Source organism: Anguilla anguilla, chromosome 7 (assembly GCF_013347855.1).
Source record: "Anguilla anguilla isolate fAngAng1 chromosome 7, fAngAng1.pri, whole genome shotgun sequence".
NCBI lineage: Eukaryota > Metazoa > Chordata > Actinopteri > Anguilliformes > Anguillidae > Anguilla > Anguilla anguilla.
Genome location: NC_049207.1, coordinates 6,715,202 through 6,743,041, shown reverse-complemented (window position 1 = coordinate 6,743,041; position 27,840 = coordinate 6,715,202). Strand labels below are relative to the sequence as shown.

General features: G+C 48.9%; 1 protein-coding gene across 1 annotated transcript in view; it reads left to right on the top strand.

Annotated features, from left to right (window-relative positions):
- The window catches only part of camk1da (calcium/calmodulin-dependent protein kinase 1Da), an 89,888-nt gene that overhangs the window by 34,971 nt on the left and 27,077 nt on the right, over nucleotides 1–27,840 (top strand). The window contains exons 2-3 of the mRNA XM_035424668.1: nucleotides 6,289–6,420; nucleotides 16,441–16,515. Of these exons, the coding sequence (XP_035280559.1) occupies nucleotides 6,289–6,420; nucleotides 16,441–16,515 (207 nt within the window). The remainder of the gene's footprint in view (nucleotides 1–6,288; nucleotides 6,421–16,440; nucleotides 16,516–27,840) is intronic.

Genomic DNA, 27,840 nt, shown 5'->3' with positions numbered 1-27,840 from the left:
GCAGGCTCCTGGCGTAGTCTGGCTTTATGTGCGGGTGTGATGACAGGTAAGGAAGGGCCGGCATTTGCATGCGGTTCATACTTTTCAAAACCAGCCCCAGCTCTGATATCACGCCTGCCTGCCAGCTCCCCCTCCCCCCCCCCCCTCCTCCGCCTTCCCCCCTTCCCCCTTCCCCCCCCTCCCCCCCTCCCCCTCTTCGAAGGCCCGGCGACATTGCGGAAAACGTTATTTACGACGGTGGTGGCGGCAGCGGCAGCGGTGTCATTTCGACCCTGACGCTTCTGTCCTTCGCGGGGGCCATTGAAAGTGGGGACGAGCCCCCCCCCCCCCCCCCACACACCCCACCCCCCAAGTCAACATTTTACCCTCGATAAGATCAGCCGGCGGTGCGGAGGGTGTCTGCGAACGCAGGATAGGGGGAGAGCGAAACGGAGAAACGGAGAGTCCCTCACAGCAGGTGTGGCGAATCGAGGCTCGTTCATTAGGGAGGAGAAAGCCGTAGCGTAGCAACAGGCTCTGATCGTGCTAGCGCTGGCAAATATTCCTTTTAATTTTTCAGTTTGTTTTTTTTTTTTTTTTTTAGCTTTTAAGAGTGATAGCAGGTGGCTCAGGTGCCGGGTGTTCCTGTACACTTTATCGGTTAGAGAAGGACGGCACGGCTGTCAACAACACACTCTCCTGCGCTGATGTGAAAAAGGTCCGGTTCAGAGCACTCCGGTGCCAACAAGTCAACAAAGTGTTGTGTGTTTCACAGCAGCTGCAGTCGGTTTCAGTAGAGCTCTTTAGGGTCGTTATGAAGTCTTCATTCCATTGATTGTTATGCCTTTCTTTTTTCTTTTTTTTTTTCAATGAACACAAATGGTTCTTTTTTTGTCAGTTGAAACTCCGCAGTGATGTGAAGATTCAAAATGGCCTCCCCGAGCCAGTTTCAGCTCAGCGAAATTTAGCTCAGGGGTTTTTTTTATTTAACTTTTTTTTGCACCTCTCATACATACCAGCATTAGTTTTTTATCAGCAGTAGACCTAACTGTGGATCTGCTTTTCCTTTTGAGTGACATCACAAGCGTTGTGCTGCTCACTGTGAGATTCCTAACACTCGCTCAGTAGAACCTCATCCCTCCTGCACGTTGTGCGATGCCTCCTATTTACCTCAGCTGAAGGTTCAAATCCACACTGGAACTACGGCTCTCTGAGCTCACAGGAGGAGGGGAAAGTAGAGTCACTGGCTCATGTGAAGCACAGGCTATGTGGCTCACCATAAGGGCAAGTGGCAATAGAAGAACAGGTTGCACAAGCTAAGGTAGACCGCAAAGGCCCATGGTAAGCACAGATTTGTCAGGTGAGGTAGACCGCAAAGGCCCATGGTAAGCACAGATTTGTCAGGTGAGGTAGACTGCAAAGGCCCATGGTAAGCACAGATTTGTCAGGTGAGGTAGACTGCAAAGGCCCATGGTACGCACAGATTTGTCAGGTGAGGTAGACTGCAAAGGCCCATGGTAAGCACAGATTTGTCAGGTGAAGTAGACCGCAAAGGCCCATGGTAAGCACAGATTTGTCAGGTGAAGTAGACCGCAAAGGCCCATGGTAAGCACAGATTTGTCAGGTGAGGTAGACTGCAAAGGCCCATGGTAAGCACAGATTTGTCAGGTGAAGTAGACCGCAAAGGCCCATGGTAAGCACAGATTTGTCAGGTGAGGTAGACCGCAAAGGCCCATGGTAAGCACAGATTTGTCAGGTGAGGTAGACCGCAAAGGCCCATGGTAAGCACAGATTTGTCAGGTGAGGTAGACCGCAAAGGCCCATGGTAAGCACAGATTAGTCAGGTGAGGTAGACCGCAAAGGCCCATGGTAAGCACAGATTAGTCAGGTGAAGTAGACCGCAAAGGCCCATGGTAAGCACAGTTTTGTCAGGTGAGGTAGACCGCAAAGGCCCATGGTAAGCACAGATTTGTCAGGTGAAGTAGACCGCAAAGGCCCATGGTAAGCACAGATTTGTCAGGTGAGGTAGACCGCAAAGGCCCATGGTAAGCACAGATTTGTCAGGTGAGGTAGACCACAAAGGCCCATGGTAAGCACAGATTTTGGCATGCTGTCAGGTGACGGGAGGAGGAATCGTCCAGTGCGTTTGTGTGATCTCAGAACACGCAGCGACGGGCCTCCGGGGGGCCGGGGTGTCCTTCTGAACTGCGCGGGTCCAACTGACGGGCGCCCTCTGGCGAGCGCTGGGGAGATGATCCGTGTTCAGGCTGACAAGTGCGGTTCAAACCCTGGAGTTAAAGGTGCTTTCATTTGTATGCGTTCAGTACATAAACGCCTTTTTCCAGGGGTTGAAAACCTTGAGGTAAAGGTGCTTTAATTCGTATGCGTTCAGTACATAAACGGCTTTTTTATCCTGTGGTTGAAAACCTTGAGTTAAAAGGTGCTTTAATTTGTACGCATTCATTACATAAATGGATTTGTTTTTCCTGGGAAAATTTCATTTCTAAAATCTAAAATGTGTGTATTTGGCAATAGTATTTGGCAAAATTATTATTGTAATTTCTTTCCTGTTTTTGTGGTCGTGGAATCGCTGTGTTGTTCGCTGCTTTGACAGCTGGTCTGTTTCGTAACCCAAAACCATCTCCAGTTTCAAGGGGGGGAAAAAAACAAACTTGTTTTTCCATACGATCTGCATATAACAGGTGTGTGGGGAACGGCTAACAGTCTCTCTCTCTCCCCCCTCTCCTGTGCGTGCGTTCCCCTGTCCGCAGTACCGAGTCAATATTTGCGGACGCTGCGGGCTCCCTCTGGTAAATATTCACAGGCCGCCCCCCCCCCCCCCCCCGTGTGTCAGTATGTTCCGGGGTCTCGTGCTTTATGGAGATGCCGATCGGCGGGACCTTCCGGAGCTCGAGCACTGCTGCGTGGTGTTTGCCTCGGGTTCGAGAGAGAGAGGGGGGGCCCGGGTTCGGATCGATAACGATAACGTTTCGATTTGCCCCGCCGCGCGCTCGACAGAGACGCTTATAAAACAAACGTCTGTATCACGAGGTGCGTCGCGGGGGCGCGGTACTTTGCATCGGCGTCGTTATCTCGTCGCCATTGTCAGAACGCTGCCATTCAAACAGATAAGAGCCATTTTGAATTTTTCTTTTATCTTAATCTTTCCGTTTATCGTCACAGGTCAACCGTGTGAATGGCCCTTTATGGATTTATGATACAGGTACAACTTTTGATTCAGAGGACCCCCCCCCCCCACTCCCCCCCCCCCACCGCTAATTTAGAATGAGTGGAGATCCGATCCATCACCGGAAATGTCCTTCATCCTTTTGAGAGGGAACACAATGCCACAATGGCCAGCCGGCTTTTTTTCCTCTCTCTCTGTAATCTACCGAGTCACACACTTACTGTGCTGGAGGAGTCACCACAGCAGGGCTTTTCTAAAACAGGACTCCCGTAAATCTGCGCCGTTAAAAAAATGATTCAGCTCGGTACAGTACAGGCATCGCAATTTTTCACCAGGCGAAATTTAAATGGCAGAAATAAATTGCTATTCTCGACTCGCTTGTTTGAAGTGAGGAAAATGACACGTTTTTCTCTTTTTTTTTTTAAAGAAAGTCGTTTATGCAAGAAGGAAAATGAAATATACGCTCTTAACACGTCGTATGAAGAAGGAAAAAAAACCTCATTGTAAAGGAAAAAATCTCAGGCTTTTGTATTGCTGCCCAAATAAAGATGGCTTGCGGCTCGAACCGTGGCCGGGCTGTCAGAATGATTCATGGGGAGAGCGAGCCGAGCCTCAGCGCCGGGGTGTTATGGGTATTGTAGTCACGTAGCCGTACTGTGGATCAGCCTCTCAGCGGTACAGACTCCGGCTCCGGCTTCTGATGCAGGCGTAAACACGTTTCTTCACACGCCGCGTGTGCATTCTGCCTTTTTTAAATTCCGCTTGTCATCAAGCCTGTAAAGGATAATTGTGTTATTTCCTGAAAACAACAATGCAGAAACGGAGGGGGGGGCTGAGTGTGACGGACGGGAACACTGTCTGTTTGTGATTACGCTGGACGAGGCATGGCACGGAATGCACAAGCACCTCTCCCAACACAGAGCCTGTGAGCAAACAATGAAAAGCTACGCTCGTGCTGTCAAAAGCAAGCAGTGGACGACAGACCATTTTCTGTTCTGGTAACAAAAGTGAATGTGTTCAAAATTTATCAAGTCTTTGGCGAGTATTATAATTTATATGCGGGAGTACCCCATACTTGGAGGAAAAGGACCTGGATCTCAGTGCTGTACAGGTATGGGGCATACCCCATCAACTTGGCGTGCTGTGACTTGGCGGGTGGTGCTAGGTTATCGGGCGGCTAAAGGGGAATGCTCTGTTATACTTGCAAGAGACCTCCACGCCCTACACATACTGGCCAGTCCTCTCCGTTCTACTGCCTCTGAGCATCTGGTGCCTCCCTCTGTGCGCCTGCACTGCTGCAGTTCGCGCCTGCTGTCTGTTGTGGTGGAACAGTGGGGGAATGAGCTTCTGTGCACGGCAGAAACCCTGCCCATCTCCCAGCACAGACTGAAGGAGACTCACCTCTTCCTTTCTCTTAGCATTTCCTTAAAATGTATAACATTAGAGGTCTGTCTGTGTAAAGAATCCCTATTGAGGATTGAGCTGTGTCAGTATTATTTAATATGTTGTTTATGAGTCATGAGTAAATTTCCATGTCTCTTGTCAAATGTTTTTTCGGCAAATAACGCGCTCACTTTGAGTAAAAGCGCCGTGTTTGTCAAATAGGAGACATTTTGCCTGGGGGCCTCTTGAGAAATATCGAAATGTAATCGCTTTCCCGATGAAACAAGAAATGAGTTCAACAAAAGCCCTGGGGATTGCTGGGATTTTATAAATTACTTTGCCTGAGCTGAATGCCCATGTAAATCTATGGCAAGGAGTACTGAGTACACCAATGACCACGAGAAGCATGAACAGATTCTGATGCCTTCTACGGGAGAGGTGGGCAGAGAATTGAGATGGGGGGGCGGGGGGCTGGGGTGGGGGGTGGAGAAAGGTGTCCAGGAGTTCTCTTAATGTGAAGTGTGGGGCTGGCCCTATTTGATTCCTCAATATCTAATACTAAATCTTCTAGTATTCATAATTTTTTTATGTTAATAAGCAAATCCATAGGTTTTAATGGCATATGTTAAAATGTCTGCATCATACTACCTTCAGTTTAAATGCGGAGAGCCAAGTGACAAACGTGTCCCGTGCTCTGAGTCAGCACTGTTCAGGTGACGTTGTTGTGTTTGTGAATAAAGCGGTAGTACACGGAGCAGCAGTGTTGTGCCTTTCGCTCTACGCGTCCGCTCAGCGCCTCACTAATATTCAGAAACGCGATTCTGAGGGTCCTTCGGGCTGAATGCCGGGTTCCCCTGTTTGGGGGTTTGTGGAGCGTTTCGACGCAGAGGACACGCACAGAGAGCCCCATTGAGAAAAACAGGGACGGGATCCCGGACGAACAGACGGGCCTGCGGAGAGACGGAGAGAAGCCTGTTGATGCGAGCGTGGAGCGATCACAGCGCGACTCGCTGGAAACAGCGCTGACATTTCAGGCAATTTCCCTTCCAGCTGGGGGGGGGGGGGCTCTGAGCAGCAGCTGCTGATTGACCCAGCTCCAGGGGCGGGGGGGTGGGGGAAGGGGGGGGGAGGGGGGTTGGCGGCGGTGGGGGGGGGGGTTATTCTACCCAGACCTCTCGTTCTGCCCTTGGTGATTGTGGGTAATCACAGGGAAACAGCCTCCCCCTCGTTCTGCTCCCTCGGTAAGAGGAAATAAGTCCATTCATAAAACGAGCGGCTTGAATGAGTGGGGACCGGTGACGTGTCGTCCTGTTTTCCCCACACAGTGGCCATTTTCTCAATGTCACAGAATGCTAAATGTTAAGTGTTGTTTTTTTTCATACAGTGTTTTTTTTTTTGCCTTTTGTTTTACCCCTGGTCTCTTACTTCGTCCTTCTCTCTGTTCTACTACCACTCCCTCTATCTTGTTCTCTATACCGCCAAATGCAAGGAAGACTTCATTTATCCCACACTGTCTTGCTGAGATGAAGATTTTTTCTCTGTCTATCTTTGTTTTTGAGGAAGACTGTTTATTTCATTCTCTCTTTCTGAGATTAAGACGATTTTTTCTCCTCTCTCTCCCTCCCTCACTCTCTCCCCCCCTCACCCTCTCACCCTCTCTCTCTCTCTCCCTCCCTCACCCTCTCACCCTCTCTCTCTCCCTCCCTCCCTCCCTCACCCTCTCTCTCTCTCTCTTGCAGCGGGGCGTTCTCCGAAGTGGTGCTGGCGCAGGAGAAGGCCACGGGGAAGATGTTCGCCGTAAAGTGCATCCCCAAGAAGGCCCTGAAGGGCAAGGAGAGCAGCATAGAGAACGAGATCGCCGTGCTCCGGAAGTAAGTGTGCCGCCGGCCCCGCGCGCGCCATGGCAACGGTGAGGTGGGGGGGGGGGGGTCCCGCTTCTCTCATCAGCGCGGTGAAACTACGCTGTAAACTTCCTCCCATAATCCCCTTCTTCTCACCCGAAGGCGCACTCTACCTTTAGAGATATATGGGGGGGGGGGGGGGGGGATTTACCTGGAATTAACTTTGCCAAATTTAATTCAAAGCACAACCGTCTAGTGACTGATTGGCATTGGAAACGATGCGAAAATGTTTTTGGTGGCGGTGCTGTATTTTCTGATGTTTTTATCGGGTATTAACTAAAATTTTGAAATGGAACATTCTTCCTACTGCCCAGAGACATTAAGGGAGTATGAAGATGTCTGTTTAGTGGGCAGTTACTGCCGGTCCCAGTGCTGCTTTGCTTCGTGATTTACAGTGACTAGGAATGTAATGTGCTTATTAGTCAGATTTATCCATTTATGCTGCTGTCATTTGGGGAAAAGTGTCTGTCTGAAGAGTACAGCCGATACTCTACCATTCAGGATGCGGCTTCTAATCTACACACTGTGTTTCGTCGTATAATGTCAAGAACAGGTTTGTAACGAAGCACATGATAATTTCCTAATCTGCTCCATACTGCTCTCTATATTTAGCCGTCATCTAAGGAACCCAGGAGAGTTTGGGGTCGTGCAGCTCACCTCCACCGTCGCTGGCTTTCGCTAAGCCACCTAGCACACCCCGGTACTAATCCCGCAATATAGCAGGCAGAGCCAGATGAGTCTGTTATCCTGCGCTGCTGTCTGATAACGCAGCTGCACCAGCTCCATTTTGTTTTCTCTTTCTCTTTCTCTTTCTCTTTCTCTTTTTTTTTGGCCCACGGGATGCTTTCATCGAGCATTTCATCAGCAAAGCTTTCCCCTGATGTTTTTGTCTGCACGCAGTTGGTCAGCGTCGCTGTAGAAACCACATCGTATGAACAGCCGCTGTGATCTTTTTATTTTTTGTATTTGTTTGCCGTCCCTCCTTTTCTCCAAATTTGGAACGCCCGATCGAGTGTCCTCGGCTGTCCATACAGGAGAGCGCAGTCAAGCGCGTGCTCCTCCAAACCACGCGATGTCGAGCGCCACTTCTCGTCAAGCCACAGGCCGCAAGCTACGCTTCCACTTAAAAATTGTTTTTTTTTTTTTTTTTTTTTTTTTTAGGTCTCCTCAATTAAAAATGTTTCGCTTCATTAAAATGAGCTGAAAAAAAGTTTCATTGAGAAAACCTACAGAGAAATACAGGTGTCAAAACATTGAAGTAACAATTTCCAGTTAGTCGAATGAAAACATTTTTTGTTAGTGTGCATGAAGGAGAGTCAGGGGAAGACATTCATGTGCAGCTTACCAGACAGACCTGCAGGGGCCCGTTTGACCAGCAGGGGTCGCTAGTGAGCGCTGAAATGCGGATCCTTAACTGTGGGGCTCATACATGCATTAGAACAAGAACGATGCCTTAATGGAGGCGCCACCCAGCAGCCCCGAACTGCAACCGTCTGATGCAGCACATCGAGCCATTTCTCTTTCAGATTGAACGGTTATCGTCTGTACTTTCAAACTGCGGTGAATTTAAAAAAGGTGAGCGATATGAGTGAAATTAGAAATACGAGGCTGAACGTAATGGTTATTACACAACGTGCTGAATGCTTTCATGCTGAGTGTGTGGGATTTGGAAATAAACTAGGCTGCAATTTAGTAAAAACCCCATTGCAGTTATATCCACTTTCCATGTATGCACTCCATTTCTGTGAATCTAGGCCTCGGTTTGGCTGTTTCTGTGAGCTGTAGGCCAGTGGGGTGCGACTGTACATTGTAATTTGCATCACATTTTTGCAAGTAACTGTACATTGCTTTTCACACTGTATGTTATGAACCAGTGGATTCCCACTCGATAGTCAGTTTCTGTTGTTTTGGTCATCTCCAATTGTCATAATCTTTCTGTCAAGTTCGCATTCTACAGAATTGGCTTAAAGTTATTGTCAGGAAACGGATAGTCCTTCTGTAGTCACCTTGACCAAGAGTTTACTTTCAGGGCCCAAATTCGCTTACATTGCGTCTAAGGCTCAGTCGTTTTTTGTCTGCACTAAAAGCAACACAGCTCTCCAGTTACGTGTGTGGAGCCTGACTGTACTGGGGCCTTATGAGACAGCCATTCCCAGAATTCCCGCACTCTCCCGACCCATTGGCCTCGAGACCAGGCGGATGGAGACGTAGCACTTCTCCCTCTATTTGTGTGACATATTACAGTAGAAAAGATGTCTGACTCACCGTGCCCCCTCTCTGATTGATATCTCTCTGGGGGGGGTGGGTGGGGGGGGGTCTTTAAATGATCTCAGTGTGAGTGGTCCCCGCTCCGCTGCCACGTTTGGATATTTCCCCAGTGGGCTGAGCGAGAGTCAGTCATGGCCTCCTCACCGTGACGACGCCCCCCCCCCCCACCCCCCCTCCCGGCTTGTCATCCCCGAGCAGTTGCTTTGCGCTAAGTCCTCTTCTCAGACGGCTCCTGGCTGAAAGGACCGCGGTGGTGCAGGCGCAAGTGATTCAGCTTCGCCTTGTTTAGTTATGGAAATGCGAGGCGCGTCCGTCTCGTGTGAATAAATTGGACGTTGTTTAGAATTGTGTTTTTCTCTCTGTGGCTTCGTTTGAATAAAATGACTCATACATGGAAATTGGTGAACGGTGAGTGGAAAACATGTTGGTACCAGACCTGGGTCAAATATGCATTTAAAATGCCGTTTCATGGCCTTTTTAGACTTTTTGTTTGAAGTATTTCGAAAAAAAGCGTTAACAACTATAAGGACTTGATTATTTTATTTGTTTTGAAATACATTTATGTGGATTATTTGACTGATTTGAAAGCAATGGTTGTGCTTTTGAGCATTAAATGAATGAAGTTCATTTGAGCACCAAATGAATGAAATTATTTTCCAGGGGTTTCGGCTGTAGGAAAATGATGCACACAATCGCGTTAAGCGTATTTCTAGTATTATTGGCTATAATCTAACTTCTTCATTGTGCCACAAATAAGTTAATGGTCAAGGATAAATGACTTCATTAAGCTTCAGGAAGATATATTTCATACATACATACATACACATTGCATACTTTACATACATATTGGTGTTCTTACCTAGGCTATTGTCTATTCATTATAAAGACGGTATCACAGTAAACCCTCACTTGTGGAAGTTTTTTTTTTCGGACTCCATTTTGTATTTACCAAATGGGCCTTACAGCAGGGGACGTCGCGACCTTGAGCCACAACAAATGGACAAACGAGCGTTCGCCAGAACGAACGGCACGGCTGCGTCGCCCCGGCGCTGACTGATTTTAATCACGAGAGGCCGAGAGATGAAATATCGGGGGAAGGGTCAGACAGGAAGCGCCGCGGGAACCGGTCTAATCAACTCCGCAGACACTTCACTTCAGACCCGGGGATTATTATAATGGAACGGAACAGGGCTGATTTTCATTGTGACTTAACTGCTTTGCTCATCAATGCAGCCAATTGGTGCTGCAGGTCCCTCATTGGCTTCTGTTTGTCCTTGGTTGGCTGATGCTGGGAGGTTGACAATATGGAGAAGCATAAAGCAGAAACTAACCAGCAGGATATTAGGTTAATATAACATTTATATTATATCCTTTGTTTTAGACGATCCTGTTCTATTTTATCTGTCTGGGGCTGCCATGTTCTCACTTTGTGCCAGCTCTCCTCTGTTAGTTTGGGGATTTGGCCTTTTCATTGTTCCAGAACAGAACGGCCCCCTGGTTCCGTTTTGCAGTCTATATCAAATCTTTTTTTTTTCTCCATCATCCACATCTCAGAAACCAGCTCTGCAAGTGCCAGTGATTTTAAACTTTAAAATGATTGCTTTAATTCTCTTTAGTCACAGCAAGTACAGCGTACAGAAAAGGCATTGATGTAATTAAGAAGCCTTTGTGAAGGTCTGGCTGAGTTGCAGTAATAATGTGAGGGAGGTGCATCATTGAAATGGATGTCTTTCTGCTCCTTCTCTTTTTTTATTGTTGCCATAGACTAGTGGTGTCAAACTCGTTGCCATGGAGGGCCGTGTGTATGCAGGTTTTCATTCCAACCAATTAATGCTGCCTTAATTGAGTCCAATTACTCATTCAGCCATATGCGTTTAACTGCATTGAAGCACAGAATATAAGAAAAATTTTATTTAGACAATGCGGGTCACCATAGACGTCAGGTCACCATTGTGCACAAACCTGCATCCCTAATTCAGCAAATAATTTAACTAATTATATAATCAAGATCTGAGGCTGGAATGAAAACCTGCATACACACGGCCCTTCATGGCAACGAGTTTGACACCACTGCCATAGAAGATCATATGGGAGATTTTATGGATTCAATAATCCCATGGGGTTATACAGAATCAGCATGCCTGGAGTACTCTTGCTTTGCTTGGCCTGTGTGGGGGGGGGTGTGGGGGGGTAATACAGATGATTTATTGTTATGGTGGTTACCTGTCGATACAGAAACACAGCCTTCTTTTGTGTGAGCAGGCCGTTAGTCTGGCCGTGGCGTCGAAGCGCTTATCTGTCTCAGATGGTGTCGTGTGTTCCGCCTCAGCCTCAACAATCACACCCGGGGGACCGGAGCCTGACGTGCTCTGATGTACTCCTGTATCCCGTGGCTACGGGGAGGGATCCCGGCCCTGTTTTCCTCTTATTATCGCCTAGCAACAGGCGTGATTGACAGGCCTCTGCCGCACGCCGGGATGGATCAGGGAGGCCTCCCGCGCTCCGGCGCAAGCTCCGGCCGTCCAGCGGAGGTCTGGGAGCGCGGGCACTGGCCCTCCGACCCGGGGGGGGGGGGGGCGGGGTCAGCTTTGATTGATGGGAGGATTACCTGCGTGCGGGGGGGGAGGGGGGTGTGCAGCGTGGAGGGGCGGAGGGGTGGGATGAGGCCGAACGATGGGATTCTGGGTTTTTGCGGACGCGCCCTTTCTCGAGCCGGGCGGCTGAAGTGCGGCTTTGTGGACGGCCTGTGCCGCGCTGACGAGGTTGGAGTGTGGAGGCTGGAGAGACCGTGGACATCGTGTTCCTTCATGTTCTGGCTCAAGAGCTCATTTCACTGTCTGTCAAGGGCTGTTCATCATCTTTGACAATTATTCCTTTTTTTTTTCCTTTTAATTTTGCCTCTAAGTGGGTGGATATTGCATGTCTAGGCACAGAGGTTTGGCTGTAAAGTGGTCGTGTCTTTATTACCATGGATAAAATGTTTCGGTGAGTGGACTGTCATCATCTGTGGAGTGGCGCGAGGGCATCTCCTCCCCCATTTTTGGTGATGGTGAAAAGGCTCATGGGTAATTTTTATTATTGCCTGCGTTGGTTTGCGGTGCTTTCTTCCCCTATCAGTTTTCTGTTTTCCTACTACGTTTGCATAGCCTTATGTAAGAAAATAATACCAATTATTTCACCTCTGTGCCGCACTTGGCTATTATGAACAATGAACTTCGTGTTCATTGGTTTTGTTGGTTTTGGTTAAAATGGATATTGACCCATTGGGAGAGTGAATAACGGTGATGCTTGAGGTAGGGAAATTAAGGGGGGGGGAAGGTACTGATAATCATTAAGAAGGAAAAAAAGTACCCAAGTTTGGGGATTTGTGCTTCTGAAGTCGGAACGTTGAAGGCGCAGTTTCGTCGCCATGGCCACCATCCTAATGTATGCACAGCACTCATCTTAGCTCCGCTCTGTACATCCCCCTTTCTCTCTCTTTCTCTCTCTTTCTCTCTTTTTCCTTGCATCGCATTAATTAAGAGAGGTGGCGGAGAACAAAAGGGAGGGCTGCATCGTGCCGAAAGCGGCTGCCCACGCCCCCTCTCCGGGCGACTGCCCACGCGCCCGGGCGAAGAAACCGAAACGCGTTCGCCGGCTCGATATGCCCAGGACCCTTCGCCGCGAGCGCGAACCGACCGCAGCCCCGCGTTCCTCAAACGCGCTGCCCGTGCGTCGCGTCCTGCCGCGGCTGACGAACGTCTTTTCATCGTTTATTTTTGTGCTTTCGGTTCCTTGTTCTTTTTTCTCTCTGTGTGGCTTCCCCTGTCAGCTCGAACGGGCACGGGGAGCGTTGGCCTTTGGGTCACACTCTTGAGAAAACAGGTTTTGTAGAGTTCAGCAATAGAAGAAGAAAAAAAAAAAAAACCTTTTTTTTTTTTACCGACTCTATGCATCAGACCAAGATGAGCGCCCGGCTTTCTTGCACCGTGTAGCGAAGCTGCTGTACGATTCGTTTAATTCACGCCGCTCTGCCGAGCCTTCAAAAGGTAAATACGAGCATCTGCCCACGGTGGTCTGAAAACAGCCCTGAAGAAATAAAACCGTTCTCCGAGGATCCCGGTCCAGGAAGGGTTTTTAATTACGCGTCTGAAGCCTGAGAGGGCAGTGAATCTGAGCGCTTCACCTGTCGAGGGCTGTAAGTTCGCTCTCCACTTAATTTTGGCGTGCTGTTGCTGAGTTTTTCAGACCCTACGGGACTATCGCTGGTCAGGAAAAGCACCTCTCATTCTGTGCAAATAGATGATGTGTGTATGCATGCACATTTACCATGAAGCTGTTGCCATGGTGAAGCATGATCGGGGAGTCAACAGTGTCAGCTGCGAGGGAGGAAAAGATGGAGCGAGGCAGAACCACTGGTTTTCCATCCTCGTTTTCTTTTTGCACCGCACTGCTGCAGATCTTTCCGGAAAGCTATTCCTTTTAAACACTAATCGCAGCCATGCCCGGCATTATCTGTGCAGGGACTATTTTAGGCACGTGCTGTTTGAATTATAGACACAGGGACATGCGTGCTCATGCACAGTCACGCACACTGTCACACATGCCCTTGGTGACAGACGGCATTCTGCACTCTACTGCAGGGGTGTCCAGTCTTATCGAAAAAAGGGTCGGTGTGGCTGCAAGTTTTTGCCTTGACCCAGCAGTTGGACAGCTGATTCAACTGATGAACTGAATCGTGGTCTTCAATCAAGACCCCAATCAGTAGAATTAGGTGCCTTAGTGTTGGGCTTAAACAAAAGCCTGCACCCCTCACTAGCCCTTTTTGGATAGGATTATCCCCCCCCCCTTCCCCCGCTGTATGAAGCAAAAGTGCTGCTTTGGCCACATCCCGCCCCACTGGTCAGAGTGTGTAAGGAACTGGGCTTGTAACCGAAAGGTTGCAGGTTCGATTCCCAGGTAGGACACTGCCGTTGTACCCTTGAGCAAGGTACTTAACCGGAATTGCTTCAGTATATATCCAGCTGTATAAATGGATACAATGTAAAAATGCTGTGTAAAAGTAGTGTAAGTCGCTCTGGATAAGAGCGTCTGCTAAATGCCTGTAATGTAATGTAATGGTCCTGCACCGTGGGACGAATTGAGAAGCCTATGGAGAGATGGGCTCCTATCTGCGGGACTTCAAACCAAACAAATGACTAATTGAGTGGATTTGTATGATAATCCACTTGGGTTGAAATGCTCAAATATTAATAGCTGCATGCAGTCCTAATGCCTCCAGTCGGGTATGAGATCTCCCCCGCCCCCCCCCCCCCCCAGGACTGCGAGCGAACCGTTCAGCACACCCTAAAAACACAAGCCTCAGAGCACCTCGTTAAACCGCGGTCTCCCAAGTGTTACTTTTTTTTTATTTAAAGCGTTTCATTACAAACTGCATTTTAACTTTTTGAGGGAGAGGGCCGTGGAGGCGTGCGCCTGTTTCTCCTCGCGTCGGCACGAATGTTCTACAAAAATCCAGCAGCCATAGCTCTCTGTGCGCAAGATGAGACGTTCATTTGAGACCGTCTGATGTTTTTTGTCCATTTAAGTGACAATCTCTTTAGTCTCTTGAGAGAGGCGATGTCAGAAACGGCGAGACGGTAATGGCTTTAGAGTGAGGCTGGTGGACGTCGCGGGATGCGAATCCATGACAGAAAGTCATTTTGTGGTCTTTTGTCACGGGAGGGGGCTCGACCGTCGCCGGCCTCTTCAGACAAATGTTTCTCTGCTGCGGTAATGGAGAATATAATATTTTCTTGGAATTGTGTGTATTACACATTGAAAATTGTGTCACTGCACTCTGCAGATCTGGCTGTGACACAGGGGAACTGACTCAGGGTTTGATTCTCCATGCTGTGAGCCTGATCTGTTCAGCATCAAATGGACAATGTGTTTGTGTGATTCGCCTGACCTTTAGCAAACCCAATTCCGGTTTAGTGCCGTCACTGGTGGCTTAAAGCTCCAGGAAAGGCCCTTTACAAACTAATGTTCTTCGGATTAGATTTTTATCTTAATTTATTCCACTTACTGGAGACACGATCCATGCGATGGTATCTGAGTCACGCTCATTGTTTTGTGGGGTGCGCAGCTCGCCTCATGCTGCAGGTTTTAAAACCATTAAAACCACTCCCGCTAGGTGCAGTTGCAGTAACGGTTGGTTTAATGTTCTTCAGAATGAGGGAAACCCAAGCTAAGACATTCATTTACTATCTAAAAAAATATCACAAAGAAAACATTACCCAAGTGCTGTTGATTCCTCGTCTGTCATTAAGGTTGCCATCGAAACCTCTCATCGTGTCACACGGCAGGTTCACACCTACGGCTGCCATGCAGTCACAGGAAGTAATACCTGATATGTGTGTGTGGTGTGTGTGTGTGTGTGTGTGTGTGTGTGTGTGTGTGTGTGTGTGTGTGTGTGTGTGTGTGTGTGTGTGTGTGTGTGTGTGTGTGTGTGTGTGTGTGTGTGTGTGTGTGTGTGTGTGTGTGTGTGTGTGTGTGGTGTGTGTGTGTGTGTGTGTGTGTGTGTGTGTGTGTGTGTGTGTGTGTGTGTGTGTGTGTGTGTGTGTGTGTGTGTGTGTGTGTGTGTGTGTGTGTGTGTGTGTGTGTGTGAGTGAGAGAGAGAGAGAGAGAGAGAGAGAGAGAGTGAGTGAGTCAGAGACCTCTTCAGTGTGCCACCTCTAATGCCAGCACGCCTGAACTGCCACGCGCTCCAGAACCTGAAATTAGGCTGCTCAAACTGCCGGGATGGGGACGCTGCATTTGCTTTTGATATCGTTCTTGCTCTGGTCGGTTGCGGTGCATTTTTGTGCAAATTTGCACCACCCGCTAAACGGGCGAGGTTCTTATTTGTTGATGTTGTCGAGCCGTTGCGACAACAGAACCGCAGTGCTGCGAGAGTGCTTTGTATTGGCCTAGGAATTCGCATTTTTACGCTTGTGTCACCAGGCTAGCATCAGATGGTGATTTGTTGTGGAGACTGGTTTGTTGGGCTTTTTTGTGTATCCTGAAGGAATCGTCTCCGTCTGCGTTTGGGTCAGTGGCGTTTCCCGTTTCTTGCTCGCTGACTGGAATGTGGCCTGTGCTGTGCTTTCCAGTCCACTCCTCTGGGGACACCTCAGCCGGTTCCAGGTATTTGATGTGTTCCATCTCAGGCACACCTGATACAACAAATGAAGAGCTCGATTGGTTGGATCTGGTGCGCTTCAGATGGAACACATCAAATACCTGGAACCGGCTGAGGTGTCCCCAAGGAGAGGACTGGGAAGCGGTGATATACAGAACACTGAACACCAGCCCATGGCGTGCAGTGATGGGACTATCCATAGGGCATTTTAGGATAAACTCTATAAATAAACTCGCTTCATTTGGACCAATCAGGTTGAGGTATTAGTTTTAACTCTTTGTAAGTTCTATTTAAAGTGATGGATCACTGGGGGGTTTTTTAGAAATACCATAATGCTGCACAACCTGCTTTTCTCAGTTACCAGAAATATATTTTCTTACTTTAGACCACAAACCCACCAAGGCCCTGATAATAGTAGCCATTGTGAAGCTGGCCAGTCCTCAGAAACTTATCTAAATATCTATAATATCCTTCTTTGCACATAAAAAACTGTAAGTACTGTGCATTAAGTTCACAACTGCAGTAATGATCTAATATTCCACAGACCACAGTAACCTGAATTCTCTTTTTCTTTCCCTTAGAATTAAGCATGAAAACATTGTTGCACTGGAGGACATCTACGAAAGCTCCAATCATCTATACCTGATTATGCAACTGTAAGTACTCACCTGCCACGTGCCACTGTATATGTGTCAGACTGTTTTCCATAAGCCCAGCTGTGTCTTCACTTCACCTTCCGCAAGTATAAACCTCCACGTATGCGCACACACACACACGCACACACACACACGCACACACACACACACACACACGCACACACACACACAAACACACGCCCGTCACCTTATATTTCTGCAAAAACCGAGTCGTGAATAGGCCCTGGAATAGACTGTTTAAAAGTCTGTTTAAAACCCCCCCCCCCCCCCCCCCCCGACGCAATGCCACCGTCGTCGTCCAGTCGATCAAGCTGATTGGTTCGGCTCGGAGACGAAGGACCAGGGGAGGAATGGAAACGTGGCACGGCGCAGCCCACCTCAAGCTCGGAAACGTAATAAGAGCAGGGCCGTCGCGGCCAGCTAATAAACGCCGACGTGACCCCGCAGCAGCGTTAGCTTCCGATTGACGCCGCTGCCGCGTTGCTCGAACGTTAAGGCGGGGGTTTTAAAATCTGCCGCGTGGGAACTGGCAGGTCTGGAGAATTAAGTTTAACCGATCCCACTGACCTCCAGGGGGCGCAGTGTGACAGTTTTCTTGTACCCCCCTCAACCCTTAAGATCAGTGTATCCACCACTGTCTGTTGTAAACGCGACAGTTCTGAACGTGAAGCGCTCCTGTTAATGCAGGATGAGTGATGTGGGGCAGGACGAACCTGACTACACCAGTAGGTTCTTCTGGGCTGTGTTCCGTCAGATTGATTGACACATGAGGCACCGAACCATTACACGTCAACCACTTAATTTTAACCCAACACAGTTTATTTTACAGTATTCCAACTGGGTCATGCAGTACTCTAGGCTTCAGCCAATTGATGTGTTTTCAGCTCCTTCTGACTGCGTGTGGAATATCTTTAATAGAATCCCATCCAGGAACTCTCTTGGGTTGATGGAATCTTCTCTGGGATGACTCACACCTGTCACAGGTGCGCAGAGTCGATTCCGTGAATTGCAGTGTTGCAGTAATACCATCCCTCCTCTCGCAGGGTTTAGCTCAAAAACATGCAGGTTATCTTCTCATCACAATAGGCATACCCCCCCCCCCCCCCAACATTCACACGCACAAGCATATGCCTGCTGTTCTCTCTGAATACGCGGAAGGATAAAATCCTCAGCTATTATCCCTGAAGGATTTCTCTCTGATCAGGTGCGATCGTGTACTGAGAACACGAGAGGTCACTGCGCAGAGGAGTGGAGGAAATCAGGAAAATCTCTCTTCTTTTTCTCTCTTTCCCCCGATAAGAGATCTCTGGCCACATACTGTCAGTTGAGAAGAATTCAAACCTCATCCTGCCGCTTTTATTAGCGGTAACCGTTTATGCTTCAGGTCTCCGTCATACTGGCGTCTTACTGATATGATGAGCAAGAGCATCCGATGCTTACTGTATATGACAGCATATATCATTGTATTAGTGCTCAGTGTGCCTCATGCAATCATTTCACACCAACAGAAACGGAGAAAATCTAAATGTGAAAATATGGGATTAGATTAGAATTGAATTAGAAAAAAAAGATGGATTTCCTCTGGCAGCCTAATTGTCCTGGGCTAATGCGATTAGACCGTCGCTCGGCGATGAGAAATCGGATATGGACTGGTGTCTGCGGGCCTGGTCCGCGTCTTCAGAAATGAAACCCCTGTCAGATAACGGTAAAGACGTCTTCGTTTCTCCTTAAATGCGGGGCCCGGTCAAATTAAGATGGCCGATTTGAGAGAGCGAGCGAGCGAGCGGGAGGCACCCCCAGCCGTACGCGTGGCTGCCTCTCAGCACTGCAGGAGCGTTTCTCCAGGGCCGTAGTGCGGATGTATCAGACATGAACACTGAGTCTTTCCTCTGCCGGGCCCAAAAGCCTTATCGAATCAGCGCATCGTCAGAGGAGAGATACATACAGTGGGGGAGGAGTTCTGAAAAGAAAGATTATTATCAATTTGTTCACATCGCTGAAAAGGGGAAATTGCACTTGTGCGTATGCGTACCGGCCCGTAGCAGTACCGCATTATTTAAAGCAATGGGTCTCAAACTCGGTCCTGGGGGACCCCTTTGTTTGATGGTTTTTGTTCCAGCCACAATTGCAATTCCAGAATTTTAACAGGCAGTTATTTTTTTCTTAATTACGCCTTTTGTGTTCGGAGGGACCCACTTTACCCTCTTGAGCCGCATTAGGTCAGAAATAGTTACGCATACCATGAAGAATAGAAGTTGTGCTCGTTGGGATGTATTGCAAAATGTTACAGAAAAAGAGGTCAATCTGAGGTGAATCAATAGGCTCCGAATGGGTGAAAGTGTAGAGACCTGGCCTCTCAAACTAACCATTTTGGAAGAAAATGAAGAAAATCAAAGACAAAGCAGAGATAATGAGCCACGCCTCCATTCTGTTTGTAAGGATAAGGGAAAATTATGAAAGGATTTAAGGGCATGTGTCCAACAACCTTAATTAAGCAAGAGATGGGCTGCTGGAAAAACTAGCATTCACGGGGGGGGGGGGGATTTCCCCTAGGCCGTGTTTGGGATTTAGGGGAGATGGGTTTCGTTTCCCGTCCGCTTGCTTACCGCGAGACCTCCTCGCTGTTATTCTTCGCCTTGGCAGCAGGGTTAAATCCCGTAAAAGAGAGACAACTGGAAGAAGGAAGAGTGAGAAAAGAGGGTAGAAGAAGCCGCTTGTCATTAATTGAATGTGTTGTGAAGGCAGGTGTGAGCGCGAACACACGGAGCTGTTATTGCAAAGGCAGGGTTCTGTGAGAGCAAACACTCCCAATAAGCACCCCCCACCCCACCCGTACAGCACTTACTCACACTTCTGAGGCCCGGGAACCTGTGGAAAATGCTTCTTTCATTTGTACAAACGGCTACTCAAAATGGCGAGACGTTGGAGCCCAGCAGCTGGCGAGCTAGCGTACGCTCAGGAGCGCGGCATCATGGGACTGCGCCTGTTAAATGCGGGCGCTGCGAGGGCCGATGTTAAAATCGGGTTTGGCGTTCGGCGCCCCGAGCGGCTTTAAGCTCCGAGAATAAAGAGCGACGGGTACGAGAACGCGATCGCACTTCTTTAAAAGGAAAGAAGAAGAAGAAGAAGAAGAAGAAGAAAACTAATCCTCTGGTAGCCGTGCTGGGTTGGTCTTGCGATGTACAGTGGGGCAGTGGGGAACGTAGCACCGCGCGTCGATGCAGCCGCTATGTGAGCAAACGTACGTGTCAGACGGGGGCCATATTCGACACGGCTGGCTGGCTCAGCCAGGTACGGGGGGGGGGGGGCGAGGCGAACAGTTCGCACACAACTGTCGCGTCTGGCGAACGCGCCGAAGGGAGGGGGGTGAATGAATGCTGCGGGGGAAGGTATTGACATGCGCGAACGCTGCCATTTGGAGGCTGTTCTTTTAGCCGTTGCCGCTGTGAGTCACGCTGCTGTGGTTCAGGCTAACGAGAGAGAGCGCTTGAATGTGGGAAGGGAAGTAACAGATCGGGTTGCGATAAAGATTTTAAAAAATTTTATTTTTTTTTTTTTCACCGTTTTGGTTATTTACATGTTTCTGGTGCGCCAGACATTTAATGCAGTGCCAAGCTGTCGATAAACAACCGCGCTGCGTTCACAGTGAGCTCAACTCCCATTTGGATGTTTGGAACGGGTTAATCACACTCAATTATGGCTTCTTGTTATGGATTTTTATCTGAGTGTATTCATGATTTTTCAGCATGCTCCTAAGTAAGCATATTTGACTTGCATTTAGTGCTTTGCTGATGTTGCATAAGCAGCCATTGATCTGGTAGCTCCTGTCAGGTAGATGTTCTCTTGCATTTTAAATCACCCTGGATAAGAGCTTATGCTGAAAGACGGCAACGTGATGTAAAATAACGGGTATCTACCACCTTGATGGGAACAAATGCAAAAAATTGTGCATTGCTGCCATTTTGGCTCCGGCCTGGCTTTGGGGTTGGGGGGCCAAAGTGCTGTGCAGAGTGAATGCAGACCATTATGCCTAGCCTTAGCGCCGTGCCAAGTCTATGATGAATGACGGTGGTGGGGGTGGTGGGGGTGGGGGGGCGGCTATCAAAAGCAGGGGATGTAAGTAACCGAGAGTCATTGCCCCTTTTTCTTTTTTCTTTTTGCTCTCTCAGGACTTTTCCCCTGATAGAATAGGGGCGGCTCGTTCTCCGTCCGCGCGCGGTCGCTGAGATATTGCGGCATGAATCAGGGTGAAGTGCTCTCTGTAGGGTTTTCCACCGGGCCCGGGGATGAATGCACTCGGCACGGCGACCGAATCGAATGATGATTTCCCTGCAGCGGAGAGACGAGGGTGGGGTTAGTGAAGGAGGGGGGTGGGGGTGAGGGTTGGGGTAGGCCGCAATGGGCTGGGGGGGGGGGGGGGGGGGGGGGGGGGGGGGGGGGGGGGGGGGGGGGGGGGGGGGGGGGGGGGGGGGGGGGGGGGGGGGAGAATTAGGAAATGACTTCATACTGAGATACAGTTAGAGTGGAATTTGAAATGGTTTGTCTCCTGTTCTTTTGTGATACAGATCAGAACCACGGCGCTGGACCAGCATTCTTTCCCCCCCCCGGCCCTATTTAGCAGGCTGTTTAAAATCTCGCCACCGAGACCGTTAACAGCTGCTCGTTTTTAGTGTCCTTTATGACTTGTTTCTGTGAAATGCTAACCAGTTCTGTATTATCCAGTTGCACTACAGTAGGGTTGGGGTTAGGGTAGCAAACTTAAAGCCCAAATGGAAGAGGTTAGCATAAATGTATACTTGAGCTGAGAAGTGATCCATTGAAGACAGCCAGCAGCCGTACCACCATATACCCCCCCCGGTCCTGCCAAATGGCTGAAGCCAAGCAGGTGTGGGCTCATCTCATGCCTGGATAGGAAACCTCCTGAGAAAACTAAGCTGCTGCTGGAAGTGGGGTGGTGGGACGGTGGGGGTGGGTGGGGGGGTGATCGTCCCTCAAAACCAAACCAATCTCAGTGCCCCGGTGTGCCAATGAGGGCGTGGTGCTGTAGGAGACGCAGTCTTTGCGACGGGACATTTAACCCAGGTCCTGACTCGCTGTTGTCTTTAAAAATCCCATGTTACTTATTGCTAGGAGTTGGGAGTTCCCTGGTGTCCTAGCAAAATTCCCTATATGTATTTTTTTTTTCAACCCAGCCAATTAATCATCCCCAGTTTAATTGGCTCTAAGGCTTGCTTCTCTCTCCATCTCAGCTAATGTGTGGTGAGAGCTCTGTTGTAAAATGGCTGCTGTACATCACCCAGGTGGGTGATACAGGTGGTGGCTAAATTGAGTTTCCCCATTCATTGTGAAACATTTGGAGATCTGGAAAAATGTAAATGCTTTTCTGTAGTATTAAAATGAAGTGTTTCTCGTTCATAACAGGACTCTTGCTTAGCTAAATGTTCTGCAAGGTTTTTGGCTAAGTTTCGATAATTGTGTTTCCCGATCACGGTATTGAGAGAGAGAGCAAAAAACACAGATGTCACGGAAACCGTGATGATGATCTGATATAACCTAGTGGCGGTTCATATTTAATTTTCGTAAGCAAAATCGTGGGCTACATGTTTACCGCTTGAAACTCAAGGAGTGATCAGACTTGCAGAGTGGACCGGCTCAGGAGACGCACGGTGACTGGCGATCAGCTAATTATGCTCATCTTATGCAAGTCGTTATGCAACGCTGATGAGGAGCAACAGATTTTTTTCCCCCGTTATTAAAGCAGTTTTGTTATTTCAGCGTCTGTGTCCGTTGATTGCTCCATGGTTACAAGGCACCGAATTTAATTAAGCCTCTCGTTCTCAGTCAGGTTGAAACGCAGTCATAACGGTGCCGGTGACGGCACTGCAGCGCGATAGCAGCGGCTGTACATTAGGTGAACATTGAGAGAATGTCATGATATCCGGCCGTTGTAAAATCTATCTAGTTACATCGTTAAATTGATAGCCTACTCGGGTTTCCCTGATGGCCGCCAGAGCTTAAACGATTAATGTTCGAAAACCCATCATTTATTATCATGTCATTTCCGATCATGCGATTCACACATGCTGCCAGCTTCGTTCTCCTGGAGGCTAAAGGGCGGTTGCATCAGCTTCACATCGAGTGGCAGATCTCAATTAATTTTTTTCTGTCCCCGTTTTCTGCGGAAACTTTGTTGAATATTAATTTGCCGGAGCCCTAATTGGATCTGTCTCCGTGTCTGTAACCAGGGGCACTCAGGCTACGTGCAAACCCTCGGTGTTAATGAGCACAGTGTATGCTCACATCGAAGATGAATATTTAAGGACTATCGCTCTGTCCTGTTAGCGTTTAATAAAACAGATTATGATGAGTGATCAGATGTCATACGTTATCTTCCCCCTCTGTGTCCTTGGGTAATAAACGCATGAGAGAGCGGAGTAGAAGTGAGTCAAACCAATTGTTTGGATTTCAGCGCAGCAGATGAGTTAAATACACTAGACAATGGCACTTTATGGTTGATAAAACTGGGCGGCACAGTGGTACTGTGAATAGCACTGTCGTCTCACAGCAAGAACATACCAAGCTTGAATGCCGACGTAAGGCCTACTCTGGTTTATTCCCAGGGAATGGTGTGTGGGCCCTGTGATGGATTGGTGACCTGTCCAGGGTATATTCCTAACTCCCCCCACCCCCCCCCCCCCCCCCCCCCCCTCAACCATGACCAGGAATAAGCGGCTTGCACGTGCATGCGTGTGCGTGTGTGCGTGTGTATGTATGTGTGTGTGTGTGTGTGTGTGTGTGTGTGCGTGTGTGCGTGTGCGTGTGCATGCGTGTGTGTGTGTGTGTGTATGTATGCGTGTGTGTGTGTGTGTATGTATGCGTGTGTGTGTGTGAGTGTGTGTGTGTGCGTGTGTGTGTGTGTGTGTGCGTGTGTGTGTGTGTGTGTGTGTGTGTGTGTGTGTGTATGTATGTATGCGTGTGTGTGTGTGTGTATGTATGCGTGTGTGTGTGTGTGTGTGTGTGTGTGTGTGTGTATGTGTGTGTGTGTGTGTGTGTGTGTGTGTGTGTGTGTGAGAGAGAGAGAGAGGTGGTAGACATTCATAGAAAATGCTACCGAAAGGTCATCCGGTAAGAGCTGGTAAGAGCGACGAAGTCACACGGCCACTGCCGAATTCTACCCGCATCCCGCAGGTGACGGCTGCTAATGCCACCTTCCAAGCCCTGCCTAGGAGTGTGGTTACTCACATAACCTATAAAAACCTGTCATTTCAGTTTATTTCAGTCTTTATTCTTCAATGCAGATGCACTTTACTTAAGTCCGAACTGAAAAGGCTTCGCCGTGTGATGTTTGCGGAGCACGGAACGAACTCTCGCATTTCACACTCGCCAAAGTTGAGGACGGATGTCGGTGGAATGCAGGCCTCTGATTGGACGGCGTGCACGGTGGCCTCGGATGCAGAGGGCCTGCGGTGAGCTCGGTGAGGGGGTCGGGAGGATGAATGGGCCCAGGATGTGACCGCGGCTCGTGATTAATTACCCTGACTGGCACGCCCGTACCCGTAGGGCGGCGCTAGAGTGGAACAACCCCTCCGGCCCCTCGGCCACCATCTGTCTGCCGAGAGCCTGGGGGCCCCCGTGGCAGTGTGGGGGGAGTTTGGGGAGGGGGAATGGGGGTGGTGCCGGGATCTGTCGCCTGCAGGACGACCTGATTATTTGCTAACCCAGCGCTGGCCGGTCTCGGCGAACCACCTTCTGTTCCTCATGGCAGGTCTTGTGTCCTTGGCTCCCCCGTGGCCGGGAAGGGGGGAGAGGGGTGGTGGAGGGGGGTGGTTGTAGGCCTGAGGCCCTGGCGGACCCAACGAAAAAAGACTTCCATGGAGAGCAGTGTGGCACACGGACCCTATGACCTCCTGATTTTCTATTCATTATAAGACGGGTTGTTTCAATCCTGGATGCTGATTGGCTGAGACCGCATCTTACAGTGATTGTAAACCAGTGACAGTATCGCCGCGAGCACAAATCATTACTTAGGAAATAAAATAGCCAAATAAATAATGTTATGTCATCAATTAATTGCTTCTGTACAGCGTAACCTTTTTATGTAAGTGATACGGCACTCGAGGATGTGCTGTATCGTGCATACAGTAATGGCCGCAGGGGAGTTGTTACGCACGATGCGTAGTGGAGTTACTGCGTTCAGGATACAGCACGGCCTCTCGTGCCATATTGCTTAATTATATTACATTGCATTCATTTAGCCGGTGCACTTATCCAGAGTGAGTTAGGGTGTAAGAGGACGTAAGTGCATTCACCTGAGCGACAGTGGTGGACCTATCTAGTTAAATTACTCGACCACCCGGTGTATATGCAACATGATCAAAGCACTGACGCAGATAACATGCGTAGCATCACATGACCCCCCTGTTTCAGGACTGGGGGAGCTGTGCCGTAGGTCTCATTGCATTACATCGATCATGGCCTTAGCACGCAGAACACAGTAACTGTCTTTATTTCGCATGTGGGTATGGGACAGAACTGGAGCTCTCAAAGCGTTAGCGGAGCCATTTGGGCTTTCGCTGAGCGCAGACTGCTGGGAGCTCCACTCAGGATGTAAACCTGCAACCCAGCCCAAAATGGCTCCCGTGCTGTTTCTGTTCCTGCTCAAGCTCAGCTTGCGGTTCAGCTCAGAGCTGTGGCAGTTATCCTGACTGGGCGCTGCTCAATACACTGCGCCACTGTCACCTTCCGGTGGAGAGTCCTTCCATTCTGGCTCTTGGGCTAAAGATAAGACTGCCGTCTTTATTTCTATGGATTTCCTTGCTCAGATCACTTGATGTGGATTTCTATATTAGCTGCTCATATAGCTGGGTGGTTTTAGAAAGGAGATTTAATTAGACTTGTTCTAAGAAACAGCAGTGTGCAGTTTAGTCTTGGACTGGCCCCTTTTACTTAACCCTTAAGACCAGTTTACGGTTGCCACTGGCGATTATCACATTTGATGGTCGGTTAGTTTACACTAGAGTGACAGAGGATTTGTCATCGTCTCCATCCTCGTTGTGCCCATCGCTGAAACTTAAACTGTACTGAACTTTGACCCCATCGCCGGCTCAGTTGTCATGACAATATTATTATAGAACGTTCTCATCTTCTGCAATTATCTTCGGCGAAGTGTAAAGTCATCAACTAGCCTTGCCTTAAAATAAATAAAACGGAAGACCACATATCTGTCGTGAGTTGGATAAGCACAATTGCAATGGTTTTCCGTGCCTGTATGCTGCCAACCGGGCAGACTACAAAGATGGCATTAATGATCCCCTTTCGGCGATGTGTTCTTATCGGGCGCGTGTTTGTACGTTTAATGAGCAACAGCGTTCAATATCAAAGTCGAGCAATAATGGAATGTGCGCGGCAGTCTAGCAGTATCCATTGTCCAATCACACGTCGCGTAGCTGTAAACTGGTCTTTACTCCAAACATGAGGGCATTTGGGTTTTACATCTTAGTGTCCAGTCCAGGGTTATGAATAGTGAAAAGAGAAGGTCAGTAATAATGTAAAATGTCAGGGTATCTGAATCAGCAGAAGTGGTTTTCTCAGTGTAAGTGACAGTTTCTGTGTTAATGCATGATGTTAAAAAAGAGAAATGGTGACAGTGAAATGCTCTATGTAAGAAGAACTCTGCATAACTCATGTGTAGTGCTTATTTCTCTTTTTTGACATGTTTATTGTCCTCTCGAGCGATAGCTTTATGTGCCCACTGGTGTGAAATTCATGCATGTAATTATGAAACTGATGGAATCGTTCTTGTTTTTAGAAGTCCCTGTACCAGAAGAGGAAGCTATGAACCCACTGAACTGTGAACATTCTTATTCTCTGTATTCATTATGCTGTATATTAGTTGTTTTTCGTAACAGATTATCATTTTCTGAATGTCGTGCTCCAAGGAGACTCTTCCTTCCTTGGAAAAAAGATATTTTGATCCTATGTAAGTGTGCCGTGAACTATTTATCTGATAAAGTGAGGCATTCTAACCTTGCTGCTCCCGTTAGTTTTAGTGATGATTTCACACGGCACAACAGCAGCACGCATATCTCATTAGTCTGCCTGAGACTGAACGTGTCTGTTTTTAGCTAATGCTGAAACTGGATGAGATGAGCACCCTCTAGTGGTGAATTATGAATACACACGCACATCCAGACCGACAGAGACGCACGCACACATGAGCACAAATACACGCACGCACACACAAACAGATGCGCACACACACACAGATGCGCACACACACACTCATGCATGTGCATGCGCATGTACACACACACAGTCACACACACACACATGCGAGTGTGTACAAACATACGCTCTCTCTCACACACACACACACACACACACACACCCTTAATGACTGTTGATATTGGGCAGGCATGCCGGGGATCCTAAACCCCGCTCCCGCTGTAGCTGCGGTACAGTACGTCGCACACGAGGGAACGCACGTCAGGTCTCCCGCGTTTCCTGCGCATTACCGACGGAACGCGGCGCGACGGAACCTCACCGCGGCGGCGGCGGCCCCGCCTACCCAGACGCCTCGCGGGTCACGAGCGCGGTCTCCGTCGGCCAGCCGCGGCGGCGGTGTTAACGTCGCCCGGCTAAGTGCTGCAAATGATAGGTTTGCACTTCGGAAGCTGGCCTCCTGTTTGACTGGTGGCAGGAAATAAAAAAGATAATAAAAAAACAACGGCAGCGGCAGCGGCAGCTTACACACCAGGCTCTCGCTGGGCTTCCATAACGCAGCGATGATTCATCGCTCCGCTCCGGCGCGACGGGCTCGTTTGGAGACCCGTGTGACGTGTCGTCGACCGGGGGCCTGCGGGTTTCCGAGCGGCGGTGGGACGGGGGAAATGAAAGAGACACAGAGGGGGGGGGTCCCTTCGCCGTTACGTGGGTGTGTCCTCTACATCGAGATTGTCTCGTATGTTACCTTCAGGTCAGCGTGACCTCCGGTCGAGTGTGTGCGTGAGCTGCGCTGCTAGGCTACTCAACGTCTTCGGCGTCGGCCTGAGAACCAGATTAACCGCCCCCTCAACTCATTACCCACAATTCCCTTCTCCGCCGCGCAGTCCCTTCCCCGGGTCTATTAAACGGGTGAGTGTGCCTCTCTTGCGGCCAGTAAACACGAGTCTGACGTGACTTTACTGCGGCTGCGTTTACTTAGGAATTCTCTGCATTTCGCCTGTGGCTTGGGAGAGTTTTAATAGCCCCTAATCTGGGGGCTCCAAAAGAGCAAACCTGTTTTTTTTAATGTTGTTTTTTTTTTTTTTTAAAGGGGGGAGTTTC